Genomic DNA, 22,290 nt, shown 5'->3' with positions numbered 1-22,290 from the left:
AAAAAAACTTAAAAAAAAAAAAAAGATATTATCAATTATTAAAAAAAAAAAAACCATAGTGGCAGAATTCAGGAAAAGTAAAGGGATTTCCTGTTCTCTTGTCTGTAATTTTCTGTTTCAAAATTTTCTACATTGGGCAATGTACTATTTTTATGTCCAGAATCATTATTAAAATAACTGAGTCTGTATCTCAGTATCTCTATTTTCCATTATTTCAGAAACAATTTTATCTTATTAATCAATAGTTCTTGTGACTATTACATTGAAAGTAATGATTTCAAAGTTTCTGTCAATTTTAATAGAATATTTTCTAAAAATAATGAATTAGGGATAAAAGAACAGTGAAAAATTCTTTCAAAATAATAAAAAATGTTATTTCTTATTCAGAATTCTAAGAAGGTTCATGTAATAAGACAGTCTTCAAGGTAGTATTATAGCAATCTGTTGATCTTCAGACTAATTTGACACACAAATGCAATAGTTTTAAAAAATGTTTTACTATAATATCAAGTTTTACAGATATAAATGCTTATTTGCTATTTTACCTTAAATAAAATATTTTAAAATCAGTTACATAAACATAAATACCTATTTATGGATCTAAATAACACATTTAAAAAAGCAAAAGGCACACTCACACTGGGAGCTCGCAACTTTTTCACTCCCCAAGAAGTTAACTGCTGGGATGATAGCTTGCCCTTTCCCGGTGGAGCTGACAATAATTTCCTCATTTTCTAAGATCTGTAGCCTGATGAATACATCTGGTTTGGATGTGCGTACATGTACCGTAACAGGATGCGGTGAAGCAACTTTAACAGAATACCTATAAAGAAAAACATTTGACTTATAAGCAGTTTATTGATCTTTCCCTCAAGTCAGTAAAGGAAACTGTATAACCTGCTGATATGATAATCTTAAAATAAATCCATTGTGTAAAATTGACCCAAATCCTGGAAACATTATTGCTATTATAGACTTTGGCAAAAGATCTCAATATGCTATCTAAAGTGAAACAGGCATAGGACATTTATTATCATGAGATCCCAAGCAGGAAATGTAACTTTTGTTTAGAGATGATAAACACTTATAAAACATGATAGATCTGCAAACTATGGACATGCAAAATCTTCCCATTATACCCTCCTCTCCAGTTGGACAACTGGCAACATCCTTCAAGGCTTCACTGTTACCATGTTTTCCTTGATTCGTAAAAATACAGAGAAATCAAAATTAATACTCACCACCTGTACTCTCAACCTTTACCGTATAAGTTGGAAATCTTTACAAAAAGACAAAATTTACAGTATAATACCAACCCCTCCCTTGATGCAACCAAAGAAGTTTTGTTTTGTTTGTTTTTTTATCTTGTTGGGGTTCTTTTTCCTAGTTTAGGTGAATCCTCACAAATGCTCAGGACCTGATAAACTTTCAATTTCTCTAGAAATTTGCTTTTCTAAATATCACCTTTCTCCTGTATCGTAAATCTCCCCTCCTTTCTTCCTCCTTGTCATTGGTTTTTGTACACATGCAGGTCTCACCCATCTTTGAGCAAAAAAATCAAAGCAAAACAAACCAAAAACACTGACAACAACAACAAAAAAAACCTTCAACCAACCTTGAGGTCTAGCCTCTGCTGATTTTTTCACTCCTCCCCAGGTTGGCATCAAAGGAGAGTTATTGATTGCCAGTGTCCATAACCTCATCTCTTCCTATTGGCTCACAACACTCTACTCGGCCGCCAATCAAAGTGCTAACCTTGCTCTTGCAAGTTTCCAGCAGCTTGTCACCACCCTACAGAAATTTCAGTTCTCATCTTTCTTGAAGTCTCAGGAGAATTTGACAAGGTTGAGTCAAACCTCATTTTCCTCTTCTTCAAAAACTCTTCTCCCACAAGTGTGACAACTTCTCTACCTTCTATTTTGGTTGGCTTTTTTTTAGACTTCTCTCCCATTGACATTCCCATAGCCATCAGAGAATCTTAATATGAATCTTAATATTCTTTAGGTCTGACTGTCATGGTACAAACTTTGCTGTGCATTTCCATGGGCAGAAACAGAACAATGGCTCCCAGATTTGTGTCTCCAGCCCAACTCCATATGCAATATCACTTGGATGTTTCACTGACCTACCTATAATTAACATCTAAAGATGAACGAATTGTCTTCCTATTGCCCAACCTGCAAATGGGTTTTTTCCCTGTAACTACTATCTAAGTAAAGGACACTTACTGTCCAGCTGATCCCAAGTCAGTCCTCAGGAGTCCCAACCAAACAGGACTGTCGATTTGACTTCCTCTGTGTCTTAAAACCCTTTCACTTCTCTCCAGATCCACTGTCACTGCCTATTATGGGTTCAGTTGTGTCCCCCCATAAAAGCTGTGTTGGAGTCCAGTACCTGGAGTACCCGCAGTACCTCACAATGTCACCTTTTCGGAGACAGGGTCTGTCTGGAGGAATCAAGTTCACATGAGGTCATTAGGGTGGGCCCTAATCCGATATAACTGATAGATATCCTTATGAGACAGGAAGTTTGAAAGCAGAGACACACAGGGCGAATGCCAAGTGAAGGTGAATACAAAGATCATGGCAGTAAGTCTATAAGTTGAAGAACACCAGGGATTACCAGAAATCCCCAGAAGCTAGGAGAAAGCATGGGATCGCTTGTCCCTCACAGCCCTCAGTAGGCACCATCCCCGCTAACACTTTGATTTCAGTCTTCTGGCATCAAAAACCATGAGACTATGAGACAATTGATTTCAGTTGCTGAGGCCACCCACTTCGCCAGTTTGTGGGATTTTGTTATGGCAGCAGGAGCAAACAGATCCATTGACCAGCTCCAGGTGGCCACCAGCACACACCTGGGTTATTTCAAAGCTTCCTCCTGTCTCCAGTTACGCTGCCCTTCATCCATTCAACACACTGCAGACTTTTGAGGGTTTTTTTTTCCTCTTCCATATTCTGTAACTTTTATGATTATATGTAATTTCACAATAATATGGTTCTAACAACGTTTCTGCTCTTAAAAATTATATTTAAAATATATATTTTTTTTCAATTCATGCTTTGCAGGTATAATGTCTTAATACAAGTCTATTATGGCCATTTCTCTTAAAACTCCTCAAAGCATGTTTGCCTCTCAGGTAAAATCTAAATCTCTTGCCTTATGAAGCCCTTCAGGAAAGGGCTTTGCCTGCCTCTCTGGCCTTACCCTTGCCATAGCCCCCTAGAGCCCCACTTTGCAAACAAATGTCTTCACTTCCCTGAATAGGTCACACACTCCTTAATTTCTGAACTTTCACATTTGCTCATAAAGCAGTTCCCTCTTTAACTTCCCCCCACCAAGTCTGACAGCTTCAGGACCAGCTTCTGGGACTAATTTGGATATTGGGTCAAATATTACTTATTTCCTATTAGTGGCCTTGCAGTGTGATGCAGTGGCTTCCTATCAGAGTAGTTAAAATATCTTATCACAGTTGTTATTTTTAATTACTGGTATGTTTCCTTCCCACTTCTTTCCTTCCTTTCTTTCTAATAGCCAATGTGCAGATATATGACAAGAAGCAGACAGATTAAAAAGAGAATTTTCTGCCCCCTCTGTTACCCTCAGTGCATGTGTTTCCTGTCAGTATTTTCTCTAAACTTTTACCTACACATAAAATACATAAACAAATATATAAACAAAAACATATGCTTGGGATATACTGTATATTCTGTTCTGTAATCTAAATTTACTACTGTTATTTTACATTACAAAAATGTGCGCATGCGTTTTAAAAGAAAAAAGTTTGAAAATACAAATAAAGAAGATTTAGAGGGGAAAATTAGCCAGAATACAATAAATTATATTTGTGCGTATATTGTCAAATAGACTTAGGTGTTTCTTTAGAAAACAAATTAACCAATACATATGCAACCTTTAAAACATACAATCTCTTTAAAATAATAAATCTTTAGACAATAATCAAGAATTTACTTTAATATTTACAGTAAAATATGCCTATCACATCTCTATTAATACTATAGAAAAGTAGAAATGGAAAGTTTGTAAAATAACCAAAGTAAATTGTTGTATTTTCCTACAAATGATTACTATGTAATCATGAAAAACAGTTCACAAAATGTCTTAATGGCACTGGGAAATGTGCACACTATAATGCTAAGTAAAAAGGTTAGATTACAAAACTTAATTACGTTATGATTTTAATCATGTTAAGCTGTGACTAGAAGAAAAACACCATAAGAAAATACAACAGGATACTAACAGTGATTGTTTCTAGGTTGTTTGATTACAGGTGACCTTTACTTCCTTAATAATATATTCATATATTAATAGTTAACTGTGGTCAAGCCCAGAGCCCTGTGTGTATCTAGAGGCCCAATTCTGTAGCCATGGTCACTGACGGACAATGTGTCAACACCCATCTGGTTGCAAAAAATGCCAATTTGGGGCATTTCCTTTCTGTCATATACTTATACCTGAATAAAATTTTCTTATCATTGGGTATGTAGTAGTCTCTGATTTCCTTCATGGTGAAAGTATTGCATGGAGACTCTCGAGATAGGCATGGGAGTGGATTATAGGAACCAATGAGGCGCAGTTTCCATCGTGAGGATGGTACATATGTGGCACCAGAAAATGCTTCAGCCACGAATGTGTAGCCTTTCTAGAGGAAAGAGAATTAGACAGAAGTGAGACATGCTGTTACTGGTCTTTCAAAGTACAACATATGGCTTCACAGTACTAAAATGCTTTATTATCTTGATACATGTAAAGATTCCAAAATCTCTTGACGAATGAAAATCACTAGCATTACATTTTGAAATTCCTCTTAGAAAGTGCATCTTACATGTTTTTAGAGAAAATGAGTAACTCCTAACACTTTTGTTTGTGTGGTTTTCAAGCTATAACACAAGTGTGTAACTCTGACAGATGGTAGCTACATTTTCTTCCAATTCTTCTAATGCTTGTTAAGATGGATTTTTATCATTGCATCACCCTGGAGTAGCCTGATAACTTCCTACCTGATATCCCTGTTTTTTAAATACAAGATGAGAAAAGCAGAAGCATTTATAGACATGTAGTTCCCTTGGGATGACAAGTAGCAGATAAAGCTATCAATTTAACAGCATATCTGGTTCCAGGGAACCCAGATATGAGTAAGGAGATGAGCTTTTCAGGTTGGGGAAAGGAAGCAGTAAGAAAGCTGGGATAACATCATAGAGGGTAATAACTTGGTTCTACATAATTGGATAGCCATATGGTGAAAATGTGCATGAAGCAAGAGCATGACATCATAATGAGATACAAAAGTTCAAAGTAATTCTGAGTTTATAATTCCAGACACTTCTAATAAGGAAGAAAAATATAGACTTGTATTCTAGTTGATTTTGATGCAAAGGAAGCTCTCTGATATGTTTAGATTTTCAGAAACAAAAACTAGAAATATATAAGACAGAATGAATTCAACACATTGCAATAAACATCTAGGAATATTACCCAGAATTACAATACCCATAATGAGATGAGAATTGCAACACCAATAAGGACTTTTTAACATTATGTTCGGGGCAAGGAAATAAAGGAAGATAAGTCATGTATACTAAAGTATTTTTATTTGTAAGGTATAATGCACAGATTTATTGTTGTTCTCATTATTTTTTGAGCTTGTAGTACTAATGCATTAAGAAGCCAAATAAAATCACATGACTCTGATTTTGTGTTTGTCTAGGCTCAGAGAATAAGTTTGAGAGGGGAAAAAAAGAGTTATAAAATGGTGGGATAGATAATGCTAAGTGAAAGTCTAAAACCAAACCAGTGGTAGGGTTTTAAGAGAGAACCCGACTATTCTAAACAACTTCAAGACTCCTGAGCAACAGTGACCCAATATCTAAACATTTGCAAAGACACATGTAATAAAGGACTGTTATCCAAAATATGCAAAAACTCCTTAAACTCAACAATCAGAAAACAAACAGCCTAGTTTAAAATTTTTAACAGACATCTCACCAAAGAAGATATACAGATGGCAAATAAGCATACAAAAAGATGGTCCACATGGTATATTATCAGAGAAACCCAAACAACCGTGAGTTACCGCTACACTCTCGGTAGAGTAGCCCAGATGCCTGACACCGGAAATGCCAACTGCTGGTGAGGATACAGAGCAACAGGGACTCCCGTTCACTGCTAGTGGGAATGAAAAATGGTAGAGACACTCTGAAGGACAGTTTGATGGTTTCTTTCAAAACTACACATATTCTTATTATACAGTCTAGGCATAGCGCTCCTTGGTGTTTACCCAGGTGAGTCAAAAACTTATGTCCATACAAAAACCTGTGCGTAGACGTTTGTAGGTGCTTTGTTCATAATTGCCATAACTTGGAAGCAACCAAGATGTCCTTCGGTAGGTGAATAGGTAGATAAACTTTGCTACATGAACACAGTAGATTATTATTATTAAAAAGAAATGAACTATGAAACCATAAAAAGACACGGAAAAATCTCAGGTGCATGTTTTTAAGTGAAAAAAGCCAATCTGAAAAGACTACATACTATGTGATTCCAACTGTACAACATTCTGGAAAAGGCAAAACTATGGACACAGAAAAAAGGTCAGGGATTTCCAGGGGTTGGGGGAGAGGAATGTGTAAGTGGAACTCAGAGGCTTTTTAGGGCTGTGAAAACACTCTTTATGATACCATGATAACAGACACTTGTAATTTTACATTCGTCCAAACCCATAGAATGTACAACACCAACAGTGAACCATAATATAAACTATGGACTTTGGGGGATTATGATGCGTCAATATAAGATGATCAACATAATAAATGTGCCACCCTGGTGGGGCTTGTTGATAATGGGGGAGGCTGTGCACATGTGGAGGCAGGGCGTATATGGGAAATCTCTGTACTTTCCTCTCAATTTTGCTATGAATCTAAAACTGCTCTCATTTATTGCTACTAAGAGTTGCAATGAAATCTTAAAAGTCTTTCATGTCTTTTTTTAAAAGATTTTATTTATTTATTTGAGAGACACAGAGAGAGAGAGAGAGAGCACAAGCAGGGGGGAGCAGCAGAGGGAGAGGGAGAAGCAGACCCTCTGATAAGCAGGGAGCCTGATGAAGGGCTCGATCCCAGATCATGACCTGAGCCACAGGTAGACACTTAACTGACTGAGCCACCCAGGCATCCCAAAACCTTTCCAAGCCTTAAAAAATTTTTAAATATCATTCAAAAAAAATCTCTTAAACAACTCAAAAGAGCTATTAGGTTTTTTATGGAGTTAATATTTTTTAAAATTTATCCTTCATTCCTATAAACCAGTATTCATTAGATAGGTATGTCTTAATTTGTGCAAAATAATGCACAGAATCATGGGCTGAAATGAACTTTGAAAGTCAATTACAACCATAGCCCAAAGAGAAAAATGAAATATTCAAACCCAGGGAGGTAAAGAATGAAAGATCAGAGTCAAAGCAAATCCCCCAGTTTGCAGTGTAGGTGTATGCTGCCTTTTGTTAACGCTTCCCTCTTAGAGGAAATAACCAAAAACACAAAGATGATTCAAATAAAGAGTCAACCTGATTTAAGTGGGATCATCAGAAATCAGGGTCTATCAGGAAGCAGGAGTAATGCGCCAAGTGCTTTTTGAGGAATCTGTATAGCCCTAGAAAAGACTGGGGGTGATGGGTGGTGAGTGGTCGTGTAATCACAATCTTCTGAAATACTTAGGGATGGAATAAAAACCCAGTAGGAAACTGAGACAACCAGCTGATTTGATTGAAGAATAGGACTAAATGAGCCCTTTACCTCCATTTCCATTTTAAGGGTTTGTACGATTTTATGATTTTAATAGGAATTTCCAATGCTTTCCTTTTGTCATATTTTCTTCGGAGAGAAGAAAAAAGAGAGCTGAGAGGTGAATTTTCTAGCACTCACATTAAGTACCTTGGGCTGTCAAAGAAATGGACTTCTATAGAAAAAGACCAGGACCCTCTTCCTCTGTTAAGTAGGTTGAAAAGCACATCCGCTCTACCTTCTCCTGGAATCTTACTAAGGTGCTGGCTTCTCATGGCCAGTCTATCAAAAGGGGAGAATAAATTGTGCACCTACCTTATTCTTGGTATAATGATAAGGCACCACTTTTTGGAACACCTTTGGCACCTGTTCCATTGTGTCGTTGTTAACAACGTGGAGCATGCAGACCGGAAGTGTAGTGTATACTTTGGGAAGCAAAATCACATCTTGAGGAACCAAAAATGTTTCTCTGTAATTACAAAAACATGAACTCCCTCTTGACATGAATCAAAGACAGTTTGAAATTAGGTTTCAGGCAAGAAATAAAAAAGTAAGTTTAAAGTTTCAAATAACTACAAGGTATACATATTGGTTTTTAAAATTATTAACATACTATTTTGTCATGTAAAGGCAAACCCTTGAAGAAATCCTATTTTATAAGTAATTTGTCACTTTTATCTGATATGATATTGCTCAAAAAACAAATGATTTTTCTAGACTGATAGCACATCAATTTATTATATTATCTTTATTATATTCATAAAAATACTAATAATTAACTTCACGTTCTCCATATTTTATTTAAAGGAACATGGGTAAAAATTCCAGTAATCTCATTTACACATAGCAATGCAGAAGAAGTGCTAAGCTGTGAAAACAACCTACCCGTTCATACTTTCACTACTACCATAACTAAGACTCTACACATATGACTACTGGATGCCACTTAAAGATGACATCATATGCTGATTTATGATAGCCTCACCTGAATACTATAAACCAAGTATTTGGTGGCTGGTCTGCATAAGTCACGGTATAGTCAGCAAAAACAATCTTAGTGTCTTCATCTTGATAGCATGGATAAGATTCAATAGACTTGCACTTGCTTTTAAACATCAGTCTAGAAATGTAAAAATAATTTAAGTTCCAATGGCAAAGGCAACTTTTAAAATAAATTTTATTTACAAAAAAAGAAGTAGGCAAAAGAACATAAAATAGTACAGTCTGTTGTTGAGTCCTTGATCAAAGGTTGTGGGGTTCATAATGCATGGCACCCAGGTAGGGATGCCCATTCCAGGTCAACCATGAAAGATGGCTCTCAAAGGTCTCTTAAGTTATCTGAAGTTCTCAGTCAAAGGAGAACTTAATTCATGATCAAGAAAGTAATTACAGTTTATGGGTGGGAAATCAGCACCGAAGCTCAAACTATAAGGGTAGGAAAACAGGAACAGCCAAAGTAGCAATAAAACTGGCGCGGGGGGGGGGGGGGCACTCAAGGTCTGGAATTGATGTGAGAATCAATACTAGAATGGAGTTTAAAGTAAGGAATGGATTTGTAAAAAGGATTAAAACAAACAAAAAACTAAGGCCACGATCAAGGGGAGAATGTCAGTTTTCCTTCTATGTGATTTCTGGCCCATAAGAGAGTGGTATATGCAACTGGTTACAAGAATTACGGGTTGAGGTTTCTCCATGTTTGCCCCCTGGAAGGCTGTGGCATATTCAGAACATGATGGAAGTCATGGAGAGATGCTCTAGGTTCTTTCCCTTCCACCCCCAGGAACTGGATCTAGCTTCAGTAGCACCAACAATCTAGGGTCTTTTCTATAATGTCCATGGAATTAGCTGGGATGGAAGCCATAATGGCCATAGAAAATGGTTCTGTATTAGAGGTCTCGGTAGATCTAGAGATGTTCTTGTCTTCCAGAAGGCAGATGGCCTTGACTGTACCATCAGTGAAAAGCAAAGCCATGGAGATTCTTATGGGGGATAGGGTTCACATGCTCCATTAGATCACTGGTCTTTGATGATGGGAGGAAATTGACAGATTTATATTTGGGAGAGCTTTAAGCTTTTGAGGAGAGTTATGAGAACAAAGATTGACCACGTATCCTGGTTCGCCTGGGGCAGTCCAGTTTACACTCATAATCCTGTCATAATTATTAACAGTGCTCCCTCTGTCCCTTTTGTAAAAGTGTCCCAGTTCAAGTGAAAAATAACCTGATTGCCCTAACTGGGAACGGCAGTTTGGTGGTCTCTCAATGCAGAGCACCACTGCCAATCACATGGGGGCTGGCCTAATCCGAATGGGGGTGTTGGCTGAGCCCGCACAGCAGCTAAACAGGCTACCTAGGGAACTGACTGTAATGGGACCAGCCGCCATTCTAAGATAAGCAAGGGATTTTAGAGGTATTACATGCCACACTTTTTGAAAGCCTCAGGAAATTCTAATGCATACAGGGCCATCAAAACCCTAATGTACTATATGGAATATCTTGAATGACCCAGAGAACTATTCCTGACAGACTTGAAAGCTTTTCTTCTAAATTTGGATCCTAGTACGGGAAGAAAGTTTTATCAGTAAACTGAGCCTTGCCCAAAGTTCACTTGGGAAAGTTCTGCCCCTTAAGATGTGAGAATGTAAGTCTGGATTCCAGGACCTCAAAGTTCCCTATTTAGTAGTAATAATAAAGTAATACTTAAAATAGCTAATATTCTATAATGACTCAGTCTGTAGTCTGTGCTAAGTACTTTTCCTGTGTTACCTTAATTTCTCTTTACACCCTTATAAAAGAATAGCACTATGAGGTAGATACTGTTTTCCCTATATTAAAAGTATTTCCCTTTATTAAATAGTATTAATAAAAATATTAAATATTATTAATACAATTTTAATTTTAAATTCAGAGAGGATAAGAGACTTACCGCAGGTCACACATCTGATAATTAGTAGATCAGGGTTTTGCATTAGGTCTTACACTGAAAGATGCATGCTCTTGACCAAAAAAGAGATCCCAGCTAACATGAGGAGGTAGCTTTGGACGCTCCTGCTATTTGAATTTACAGGTCACCCAGCCTCGTCAGTTTCATCCTTCCAATAGATGTAGGGGTAGAACTCAAAACTTTGAAAGAGCATGGCCTTTGTAGTGGATATTTGCTGAGTTTCTAAGAAATGTTCTTGGCTATGTTGGAAAGCTCACATGGACAGGAGCACCAGCCCCCTGATGGAGTTCCGCCTGTGTTTCAAATACACCAACTCCCTAACAGGGGAGCTCATGGGTTTAGCATTTCATTCAAATGAAAATTAGGCGTAAATCTGGCCCAGAGATCTTCCCCGCAACGCAAAACCAAGTTAGAAAGGAAGAGTTGTGTTCTTTCTTTGTATATGTACACTGGAATCTTAGAAGAGTAAGAAACAGGTTCTGGAGCAAAAGTCAGTCAAGCTGGATGATTAGGTAACGGCAGTTTCCAGGGCCAGGAGCAGGGTGAGGGGAACGAGACACTCACTCTCAGGTTTAGGCAAGTACTGTAGAGATTTAGATTTTCTCTCTGTTTAAAATTTTGATATTTGATTCATTGTGAATTTTTTTCATTATTTTTAGGTTATTTTACGTTTTTATATATTTTCATATATAATTTTTTGTTGATTGTTAAGTAGAAATCCAACTGTTATTTTATATTGACCTTGTCTCCAGCAATTCTTCTTAATTCTCTCATTAACTCTAATAATTTTTCTGCAGATTTTAAAATATTTTCTACATATACAATCATATCATCTGTAAACAGTGGTGGTTTTACTTTTTCCCTTCAAATCCTAATGACTTTTATTTTGCTTTATTGTCATTTTGTCCTTCTCAGAATTATTCCAGGATTATTGCGAATGGAAGTTATCAGGCAGACATTTTTTCTCATTTCTTTTTTTTTTTTTTTTAAAAATTTTTTATTTATTTATTTGACAGAGAGAGAGACAGCCAGAGAGAGAGGGAACACAAGCAGGAGGAGTGGGAGAGGAAGAAGCAGGCTCATAGCAGAGGAGCCTGATGTGGGTCGATCCCATAACACCGGGATCACGCCCTGAGCCGAAGGCAGACGCCCAACCGCTGTGCCACCCAGGCGCCCCTTCTCATTTCTAAACTCAAGAAAAAGCTATCAAAATTTCACCACTAATCATGTGTGTAGTAAGTTTTGAAAATACTGGATACCAATAACATATTAATGAAAGACTTCTCTAAAAGTTTTCTTTGTCAAAAGTCCAAGTTTTCTAAAAACAAAAAAAAATTTTTGAATTTATGTTAAATTCTATCAAATGTTTTTTTCTGAATCTATCTGGAGGACCAAATGATTTGATCCTTTTCCCTGCTAATGTACTGAATTAAAATGAGAAATCTTCTAATGTTAAACCACCATTGTATATCTGGGAATGAGAGGCCCACTTGACTATAAAGCATTATCTTTTTTATTTAATTCCAATTTATATTTACTAATATTTTATTACATTTTTTGCATCTATTTAAAAGGGTGATTGGTTTGCAATTTCAAGAAGGTGATTAGTTTACTATTTCATTTTCTTACTGCACTGTTGAATTTTTAAATTCAAGATTATGAATTGATTAGTGTTTCCTCTTTTTCTGTTCTCTAGAAGATTTGTGAGATTAATCTTATTTCTTCTAAATTCACTACTAGCTCATTAGTATATTGCTAGAAAGGATACAGTGTATCTTTCCCCTGTTAGAGTTTCATCTAAATTATTACTTTTACCATTTCTGCAATAATGCTATAACCTTTGAACTCTTTAAAACCTTATACCCACTTCTATATTTTTCATTATTAAGGTCATGAATTTACTCCTATGTGTAGCTATTTGTTGATTGCCCTTTGAAGATAATATGTATTATTTTTCTGGCTGCTTTGAAGGTTTTTTCTTTTGGCCTTTGTTTTTCAGTGGTTTGACTGCAGTGACTCTAGGTATACTTTTCTTTGTAGCCTTTCTGCATGGAGCTCACATGCAGTCTTCTGAAAACATGAGTTGATGTGTTTTACCAGTTTTGGAAAGTTCTCAGTCATTATCTTTCTACAGTCTGGGGCTATAATGACAAAACAGACTTTCTGAGCATATTCCACATGTCCCTTATGTTGCTTTCTTATTTCCCACTCGTTTTCTCCTATGCTTCTGTTTGGATACTTTTCTATTAACCTATCTGCAAGTTCACCAATCTGACTAATCTGCTGTTAAACCTACAAATAAGTTTTTAATTTCAGTTGTTAAAATCATCATTTATGTAATTGTCATTTGACTCTGCTTTATTAATCTAAACTTTTGATCTATTTTCTCCTTATTCTTTATTTTCTTTGGCATTTCCATTACAGTTAAGTTTTAAGATTTTTGCCTGCTAACTCCAACATCACCAGAGGGTCTGCTGCTTTTATATATGTCTGGAGATATATATATATATATATATCTTACCAAATCATCCACTCCTAAACCAATATATACATATATAGATAGATATATATAATTTATAATTTCTCATTTTTGTTCAGATCATCCTGTTGCTCAGACATGGTTTGTGGCTATAGCACACTCTTGTTGAGGCTCAGTCTACTTCCCGTTTACCCCTGTTTCTAGTGTTACCGTCCAGGGATTTCAACTGACAATTTTAACTGTTCGCTGGAGTTCCCTCCCCTAGCAGGTCCTAAACTCTGACCTTGGTCACCTGAGCACCATAAAACTTCAAGAAACTTTGCTCTGCTTCTCGGAGGTTTTCTACTTAGAATCTAACTTAAGTGTAATTAAGGCAAACCAAAGGTAGTAAGTACCATAGAAATGCTACAGAGAAAATACTGTGGAAGTTCAGGAGAAGTGGTGTTTCTGGCTGCAGTGATTAAGAAAACTCAAGGAGCATGTTAGTACTCGAACAGGAACTTGAAGGGTACCAAGATACTGCAAAAAGAAATTTCATTATACTGCTTTACCTTAAGAGAGAAACTGCGTACTGTTCTAAATTCAGTTCCAGTATACCCCAAACTTTCTGAAGAGTATCTGCAACACTGGCATTTTCCTTTGTGTCTAAAAATAATAATTAAAAATAGCAATATAAAAACTGTAAGATGCCTGAAAAATCATCTTGTTCGAAGTCCTCCTTTTACAGATAAAGAAACTGAAATTCACAAGCTGGTATCCAAAGTCATAAGCTTTATTAGCAGCAAAATTATGCTTAAAATATAAAGCTATAAACTTCTAGTCCACAGCTCTGCTCATCGATTTATGTTATTTCCCCTTCATCTTCAGTTAAAAACCATAAAGTGTTCTTTGATCTAATTGAAGATTGTCATCAAAGAGTTTTCATCAGGAGATCTTTTATCCCACCAAAAGTTCCTTAGGAAAGCTCTTATGACAGAAAAAATAATTTACCCAATTTTTCTAAAAAACAATGGCTAATGGGATCCCACTAAAGCTCAAGCAATGATCCACATTGGTTTAGGAGTAGATGATTTGGTAAGAAAAATGCAAATCCATAGGAAGTGGCTCAAGTTTAACATGTCAGAAACTGACTTTTTCCCTAATTATCCTATTTTAATGTCTTCATAGTACTTACTAGCATCTGAAATTGATATCTTAATATATTTACTTGTCCATTGTATGTCTACCACCACTAGAACACAAGATTCATCAAAGCAGAAACTCTGTCAGTTTAACTGACTTCAATAAATTCAGAATTTAGAACAGTGCTGTGCACACAAGTTATTCGATAAATATGCACTGAGTGAAAGATATGCAAATACTATTAAAACATTATTAAGTTGTTCAAGTTTTTGTGTCTAAAAAGAGAAAGAAAATCATTGTTCGAATGTAACTTTTACAGCACATGTGGACAACAAAAAGTATATTTTACTATATATTTAATTGGATAAATCTATCTTTACTTTTACTAATAGAATAATATCAAAATCAAGCAACAGTTATATTTTTCTCCCACACAACTATATAATGTAGTTAATTTATTTTACATTTGTGTATCTGTAGTTTTCACTGCTGAGATGAAGATTTTGGTTATTCTCATGAAATACTTCAAATAGAGACACTTTACAACAAAATGTTTCAATACATTCAAAAAATTCTATTGGAGGGCGCCTTCTCCCTTTCCCTTGGCCTCCCTCATGCACTCACAAGCTCTCTCTCTCTCTCCTCTCAAATAAATAAATAAAATCTTAAAAAAAATTCTATTGTCTTATGAAACAAAAACTGCAGAATGAAAATGTTTAAATATATTCTTTGCCTCTGCAGTGTTTTAAGCTGATAAAAAGCTAAAATAAAATAAACTTTTTCACAAAAATAGTTTATTATACATACATAAATAACTTGATTTAATAGAATACACTGATAATTTGATGTAATAGCTAGAATACACTTCAAATGCATCCTGTGCTCGCTAAATGTATGCCACACGGACACATGGAAGCCTCTCTCATTCAACTCATTCATTCATTTACTCATTCATTCATTTATTTCTTTGAAAAATGGCTTAGAAATATAAAAATGTCCATGACTTAGCTGAAACTGACTGTGCAGCCCTCTGCTAGGCATTGGAGATGCATAGAGGAGAAGACTGTTTCTCTGTGTGTAAAGACAACAGACTGGGAAGACCTAGCTGATCAGTCACTGACTCATTCATTGTTTCTTTCAGCACGTATCTGTCGTGTGTTTACTCTGGGCCAGGTATTGTGCTAAATTCTGGGAGCAAGAGAGTGAGTGTGCTGACATGAATTCTGACCTCAAGGAATTTCAATATTTATAGAATTACAAAGAATTAGCCCAATAATTAAGTAAGATAACTCCCAAATGTTTTTCATCAGCACACAAATATTCATTCTTACGTACACAAGCTCATTTTATAAATGACTGGAAAATGATACCTGGTGTTCTAGCTCTCATAAGCAATCTGACATAAGTCCCTCTCCACATGGCTTGAATTTTAATTGCGGCTGCTACTTCCTCAGGAAAACATTCTTTATCATTTACTGGTAGACAGCATTTAACGTCTACCCATTCCGCTGGAAAGAGAAAAACAAATTTGGGGCTGAAAGTTAAGTTAACGTATTTAATCTTTTCCCCAGTTTTTCAATGCCTTTAACTGCTAAAGTCCCCTGACATGTCAGGTGCCACCATGATAGATTTATCTTTATATTTAATATTGTGCCCTGCAGGCGGTCTTTTTTTAGAATGTAAACATTCTGGAGAAGGGAAACACTACATATTGACCCAGGAGTGAGCTACTATTAATTCTTCTGTGAAAATATCAAGGGGTTTCTCTCAAAATTGAAAGAAAATGTTAAAATTGCGTGACTAGAGCATAGGGAGAGTGGGAAAGGAGGATTATTTGGATCTGAAGATCTTTCCAGAATTCCTCAAATCACACCGTAAATGTTAGTGACTTTCATAGGCTTTCAGGGCAGAAACAAATAAAATAGGGGAATTCTGGGCTTCCTTGGAAATATGTGAAGTTGGGGACACACGACAGATCCTTGGAGACCGTGGGCTTCCCAGAGCACAGCTAGAATTCCCCACCTGTTGGTACAGACCTAGTCTACCTAGTCCACAAACACTTTGTGCTTTTCTCAAATTATTTATCTTCCACAAGGCTAGAAAGTGCTTTGTCAAACAAATATCTAAATTATTCGGTACCTAAAGAAACCTCTTCTAAGGAGAAATCGAGTAACTCCAAATCCAAAACCATAGCACGAAATGCAAATTTAAAGTTGGGAGGAGGTCTTGTTAGTTGAGTATTTTTCATTAAGCGCCATAAAGAAATATGAAAAACCTGAAAAAGATAAAATACGTTAGTACATTTTTTAAACCAAAAAAATAACATTATCTGGCCAGAGAGGCTCTAAAGATCTTTAAATACTCTAAAAGCAAAAGTACATCTTTCTCAGATGCACAATATAACAGAAGCTCTTGAAGTCTCCCTCACCCAGGAAGAGAGCAAAATTATTTATCACCTTACCATTTCTAATTTAATAAAATTTAATCACTACAACGTTTATAATGTACACCCAATCAGAATATAACTGAAGAGATATAGTGTAAGATGAAAAATATGGCCCTTGCGCTTAAGCAAGTAAAACACTATATTTCACTGGTTCTAAAACACCGTCCACTGTAAGACATGCTATTGTTTCATGTGTTACCAAAAAAGAAAATATGCTGCTTAGGCTTTTTATCACTTTCTTACTTTCATCTATGAGTATTTATTTCCCACTGAAAAAGCTCTTTTAGATTTATTTAGACAGAGCTTTTTCGTCATACATCACACTGAAACATACGTGAAAAAATAAAATAACCTACATGAGTTGGTTAAATATTCTGCAAACATTCATATTCAAACTCTTACCTTGCACATCACTTTTTGAAAATGCTTAACATCTGTGTTTTCCTATATAGTTTTGTCCTTTATGTTGTCAAGCTTTGAAGATGCACCATTGCCTGCGGTGCATTCTACTTTGGTCCCCGGGATATTTTACTCAAACCACCCACCGACCCCCATTCAGTAAGTGCTGGTGCTGGCTCATTCCCGATCCTACCAAAGAGGACCCATGGAAGGTTTTTAGACCATAAACAGAACAAATTTTCCTCTTTCCAAGTTTTTTCATAGTTTTTTTTCTTGCAATACTGAGGGATTCCATGTATTCAGTCATGCCGCTAAGAATAACCACCAAGCCCAGCACACTGCTGCTGGCTTACTTTTAGCTATTTATTTGTCCACAGGGAGTAATGTGTTTGATGGATTATGTAAGGAGCCTGGGACACCATTTGAGGTGATTTTTAGCCAGGTTCTCGTCTTCTCTCTCTTTCCTTGTGCCTGGGGCGGGGGGCAGGGGGTGTATCAGTCTGGTATGGGGAAAATCCATCTCCTTTCATGCTTCTTTGAGAGGCTGTCTAATGTCATTTAATTCTCTTCCCACAAGGATTAGTCCTTTGTCAACAATACACATATTTCTTTTGAAGCAGTAACAGTCTGAACCCTTATGAACAAGTCCGTGCATGTGCAGAGAATTCTGAAGGCTACCTGGCCAGCAGTGATTATAAAGAACCACCAATTATAAGACACACTCTGACTTCCTTCTCATGTTAAAGTGTGAAAAGAAATGTACATCTTAGAACTGGTGGAATACTATTCTCTTCAAAGACATATGACTATTGTACTTCCTGCTTAGTCCACATTTTCTGACTACTCCTCCCCTCTCCCCATATATTTAGAGACAGGGACCTAATCTCATAATCTCTATCCATAACTGCCCCATCAACTGACAAAGGTGGGTAAGCCTGCAAGAAACCACCTAACCCAAGCTGAGCAAATCATTATTACTTTGGTCGAATAATTTGAAATTAGGATCGAGACATTCTAAACTGGCCTCATCTGGGACAGTGATGTAAGTCAGGAGTCAGTTTTTCTATGATATGAACTTAGGAGTATAGACAACATGTCTATAAGGAGAAAAACAAAATGAAGAAGATAAGTGCTAAGGGCTGTCTAGCCCCTCTTTGAAGTTCCTCACTGAGTCACTCCTATCCTTAGGTGTCAAGATTTCCCTCTATCCTTACAATAAATTCACACATCCAGCTCCTTGTTATGACTTAAGTGAGTTAGATGTGTTTTTTGTGACATACTGATAAAATGCCCTAAATATTTAAACGTCTAAGATAAAATAAGAAAAATACATGATTATGCTAACCCTACTACTCTCTATTACATTTAAGTGTTCAGAGTCCTTAATATGTCGGTGTTCTACAGGACATCACTCTGGGCTACGTGTGAATGTTGATGACAGCAGTAAACTCAGACCTGTGGGCAGGAAGTCGCCATTACTCTGACTTCCTGATTAAGACACATGCATACTAGAGAGTGGGGAATAATCCTCGCGTAGATTCATGGATTCACCCCATTAGCGATTTCAGGGGTCCGGAGGCCTAGGCATGCTGGGACATCCTGTCTAAGGTAAAGGATAAGACACTGCAACTAAGAAAGAGGCCAATACTTGAGAGTCCTCTCTGGAGTTGGTGATAGGATATTCTGCTTTGGGGGCTATTATTCCAATGCATTTACTGAGTGACTTAGAAAGCCATCAGCTTTAAGCTGGATCCAAAGCAAGAAAAAGATCTGTAGGAGATTTGAGCACCAAGGGAAACAAAGAAAGATCACCCGGTCCAATTGTGTTGTAAACATGCTAATGAAAGGCCTCCCAGAAAACACGCTAATGTTATTTACCAGTGAGGCAGTCCTCGTCTATGGGGTACTTATAGTATGCTGCACCTGACCCACCTGGAATTATTTACGGTAGACAAATTTGGAATCTATTGATTTATGGGATGTAGCTCTGAAGAAATATCACGTAATTATGTAATATAAAATTATAAAAATATCTAAAAATAGAAAACTATTTCATTACCAAAATAGCTGTCTTTTTTGTAAATGAAGCATGTGGCTTCACATATTAGATCTGGCCTCGCGACAACAGAACTCCTGCACAAGTAATCTGGGTGGCAGGGGCAGGAACTACAAATGGTTCCCATAGTTTGGGCTCTCTTTCACCCAGGCTTCGCTGTCTAACCTGTCAGTAGCAGAAGCTTTAATATGATAACATCCTCTGGGGATTCCAGTGAGCCACGCGGTGGCAAGTTTATTTCAGTGGGCTTCTATCAAGGAGATGCAGAAGGACTAAGAAATGTCCCAGCACATTTACACAGAATTCTTCCTGTCGCCGTTTGTCCTTACTAGCATTGACACCTATCTTAAATATGAGTTTGCTTTCTCTTTCCTTGGTGCCACTGCCAGCATCATCCAAGGGGTTACAGAAAATCTGATTTACGAACATCAGATCCAGCCTAACATCCCCTTGGACCGAGGGTCACATTATACAGAGAAGATATAACCACTGGGGAATGTCTGGAACTCAATAGTACTAATATATACCATAGAAAGAATTGATAAAATTCCTGGTAAATTGGAATGGCATATAAAAGCCTCACTTAAGAGGCCAGCCTGGGGATGACACCCTGTAGACCGGACATGGTATCTTCCAGGGCATAGTATGTATGAACAGAACCAAAGACCAACATGCAGTGCTATATCTGTAAAGCTAAGACATACAGTCCTGGGATTCAAAAATTAGAAGTAGGATTGGCCTCTCTCAGCACTATTTCCATTGGTTCATTTGCAATAATTAGTGATCTCTGTCCCAACAGGCAGTTTGCTAATTTGGAGGACCTAATTTCTGGGGATGGACAGCAAGGAATATTTCCATCAGGGAACATGGCATGATTTACAAAAAACCTAAATTATGATATACCCCTGGTTGCTTTGAGCTTCTCATTCTGGTATACAAATAGGAAAAAAGGAACAAATATAACGGTGTGTGGGGAAGAATTAACCCTGATTGTCCTGAAGTACTAGGGTTTCTGCTGCATAATGGGAACAAGAAGAATTATGTCTGAATTTGCTGGGATACTTCTTGGTGCTTCCCCAGTGAATGATTAATCACAGCCTGAAAAGAGTAAGGCAATCAATGGTTTGCGCTCAGCAGCACTGAAGGTCTAGGTCACCCACCAGGCAATAAGAACAGCTGAAGCTTTGGCTGGAAAAATAGGCGAAATCTAGAGGAGAGAGATGTTGAATACCAATCAAAATAGGCGAAATCTAGAGGAGAGAGATGTTGAATACCAATCATGGCCTTCGGGTCAGCTATAGCAGTGGAGAGCCTAGCTTTCTTGTCGTATGATGATTTAATTATTTGTTTATTTTTAGAGCTTGTGAACACCTCCTTAAGCCATCTAGAGCCATTACCCTGAAGAGTAGATAACAGAATTCACTTAAGGGAGGAAATCAGATTGGTTGAAAAGTAAATCATGGCAGGCATTTCCTGTGGATTATTCATGCTCTAGGTGAGCAGTTCCCAATTAGGAGTGATTTGTGTCCCAGGTAGGGTTGCCAGATAGAATACAAGATACTGTAGGAGCAAATACAAATTGCAAAAGCAAGGCTTAATTCTCTCTATGGAAAATAAAGGAAGAAACACTTTTCTTCCCTTTCTCTTAGATACCATTTTAGAAAATGTGCAAGTTCTTTCTCTTTCTCTTTGAAATGTATGTAAGTCTTTTTAAAGGCTAAATTTTGGGGATCGCTTAATATAAGATATATTGTTTTTTCAAGCAGAAAGTATCCTTCTAGAAACATCATAACTTGAGCATGCTTACCCTGAAGTGCTGTGTTGTTAGCTCCTTATTGTGGAGAGGTATAGGGTAGTGAGCTGCTTGTAAATCCTTCAGAGCCACAGAGAGTTTACCCTTATCTTTGAAACTAACAATCACATTTCCAACAGCTTTCAAAATCGCTAGTGACTGCTCTGTGAATCGGTAGCTCTCCTGTGAAGACAAAGCATAGCAGCCAGCCTCACTTTTTTTTTATTTAAGTGTAATTAAACTCACAAAAATTTAATTTCTGTGAATATATTAAACCTCTTCTATATGGTTGATTCAATAGTTATTCATGAAGTGCTTGCTTCATCAAGGCATTTTCCTAGGGCCTATGATCCCAAAGATATAAAACAAGGGATATAATTCCTGCTGTAGTGGGAACACATGGGAAGAACACCTCCCTCGTATTGGGAGCCAGGGGAAATTTCTCCACAGTATTAATACCCAGACTTTGTTCCAAAGGATGTCTAGAAATTACTTTGACAAAATTGTGTGGGATTGGGGAACTGATGGGCAGAGAAGAGTTCAGGGAGAGAGTGATAAAGATTAAAAAGATAAGAGGGTGAACTGGCTCTCCCTGCTTCTGGCTCCCTCCTGCTACTGACTCCGAGGAGACAATAAAAGCAAAAAGGAGATAGGGAGATGGAAAACGGTATGAAAGTTCCTTAAAAAATTTAAAATAGAACTATTATCTAATCTAGCAATCTTACTTTTGGGTATATAGCCAAAGAAAATGAAAACAGGACACTGAAAATATATCTGCAGCATTATACACATTAACCAGGACAGGGAAACAATCTAAGTGTCCATCAATGGATGAATGCATAAAGAAACTGTGGTGTGTATATGTGTGTGTGTGTGTGTGTGTGTGTATGTGTGCATATGTGTGCGTGTATATGTGTGTGTGTGTGTAGCTGTAGTATATATGTGTGATATATACTATATACACATACACACATAGACAATGGAATATTACTTAGCCACGAAAAAGAAGGAAATCCTGCCATTTGTGACAATATGGATAGATGGACTTTGAAGGCATTATGTTAAATGAAATAAACCAGACAGAGAAAAACAAATACTGCCTGGTATTATTTATATGTGGAATATTTAAAAACAAACAAACTCAAAAACAGAGAGTAGAAAAGTGGTTGTCAGGGGCTAGGGAGTGGGAAAGATAAGGAGAGGTTAGTAAGAGGGTACATACCTTCAACTATAACATGAATAAGGTCTGAAGAA

General features: G+C 36.9%; 1 protein-coding gene across 1 annotated transcript in view; it reads right to left on the bottom strand.

The window, feature by feature from the left end:
- The window catches only part of ADGB (androglobin), a 162,908-nt gene that overhangs the window by 46,050 nt on the left and 94,568 nt on the right, over positions 1-22,290 (bottom strand). The window contains exons 20-27 of the mRNA XM_034669608.1: positions 21,052-21,219; positions 16,483-16,618; positions 15,714-15,851; positions 13,773-13,866; positions 8,785-8,919; positions 8,115-8,268; positions 4,476-4,663; positions 639-823 (exon numbers count right to left, since the gene is read on the bottom strand). Of these exons, the coding sequence (XP_034525499.1) occupies positions 639-823; positions 4,476-4,663; positions 8,115-8,268; positions 8,785-8,919; positions 13,773-13,866; positions 15,714-15,851; positions 16,483-16,618; positions 21,052-21,219 (1,198 nt within the window). The remainder of the gene's footprint in view (positions 1-638; positions 824-4,475; positions 4,664-8,114; positions 8,269-8,784; positions 8,920-13,772; positions 13,867-15,713; positions 15,852-16,482; positions 16,619-21,051; positions 21,220-22,290) is intronic.

The sequence above is a fragment of the Ailuropoda melanoleuca genome, chromosome 10 (assembly GCF_002007445.2).
Source record: "Ailuropoda melanoleuca isolate Jingjing chromosome 10, ASM200744v2, whole genome shotgun sequence".
Classification (NCBI taxonomy): Eukaryota; Metazoa; Chordata; class Mammalia; order Carnivora; family Ursidae; genus Ailuropoda; species Ailuropoda melanoleuca.
Note: the sequence above shows the minus strand (reverse complement) of the source record. Positions and strands in the feature narration are given on the sequence as shown.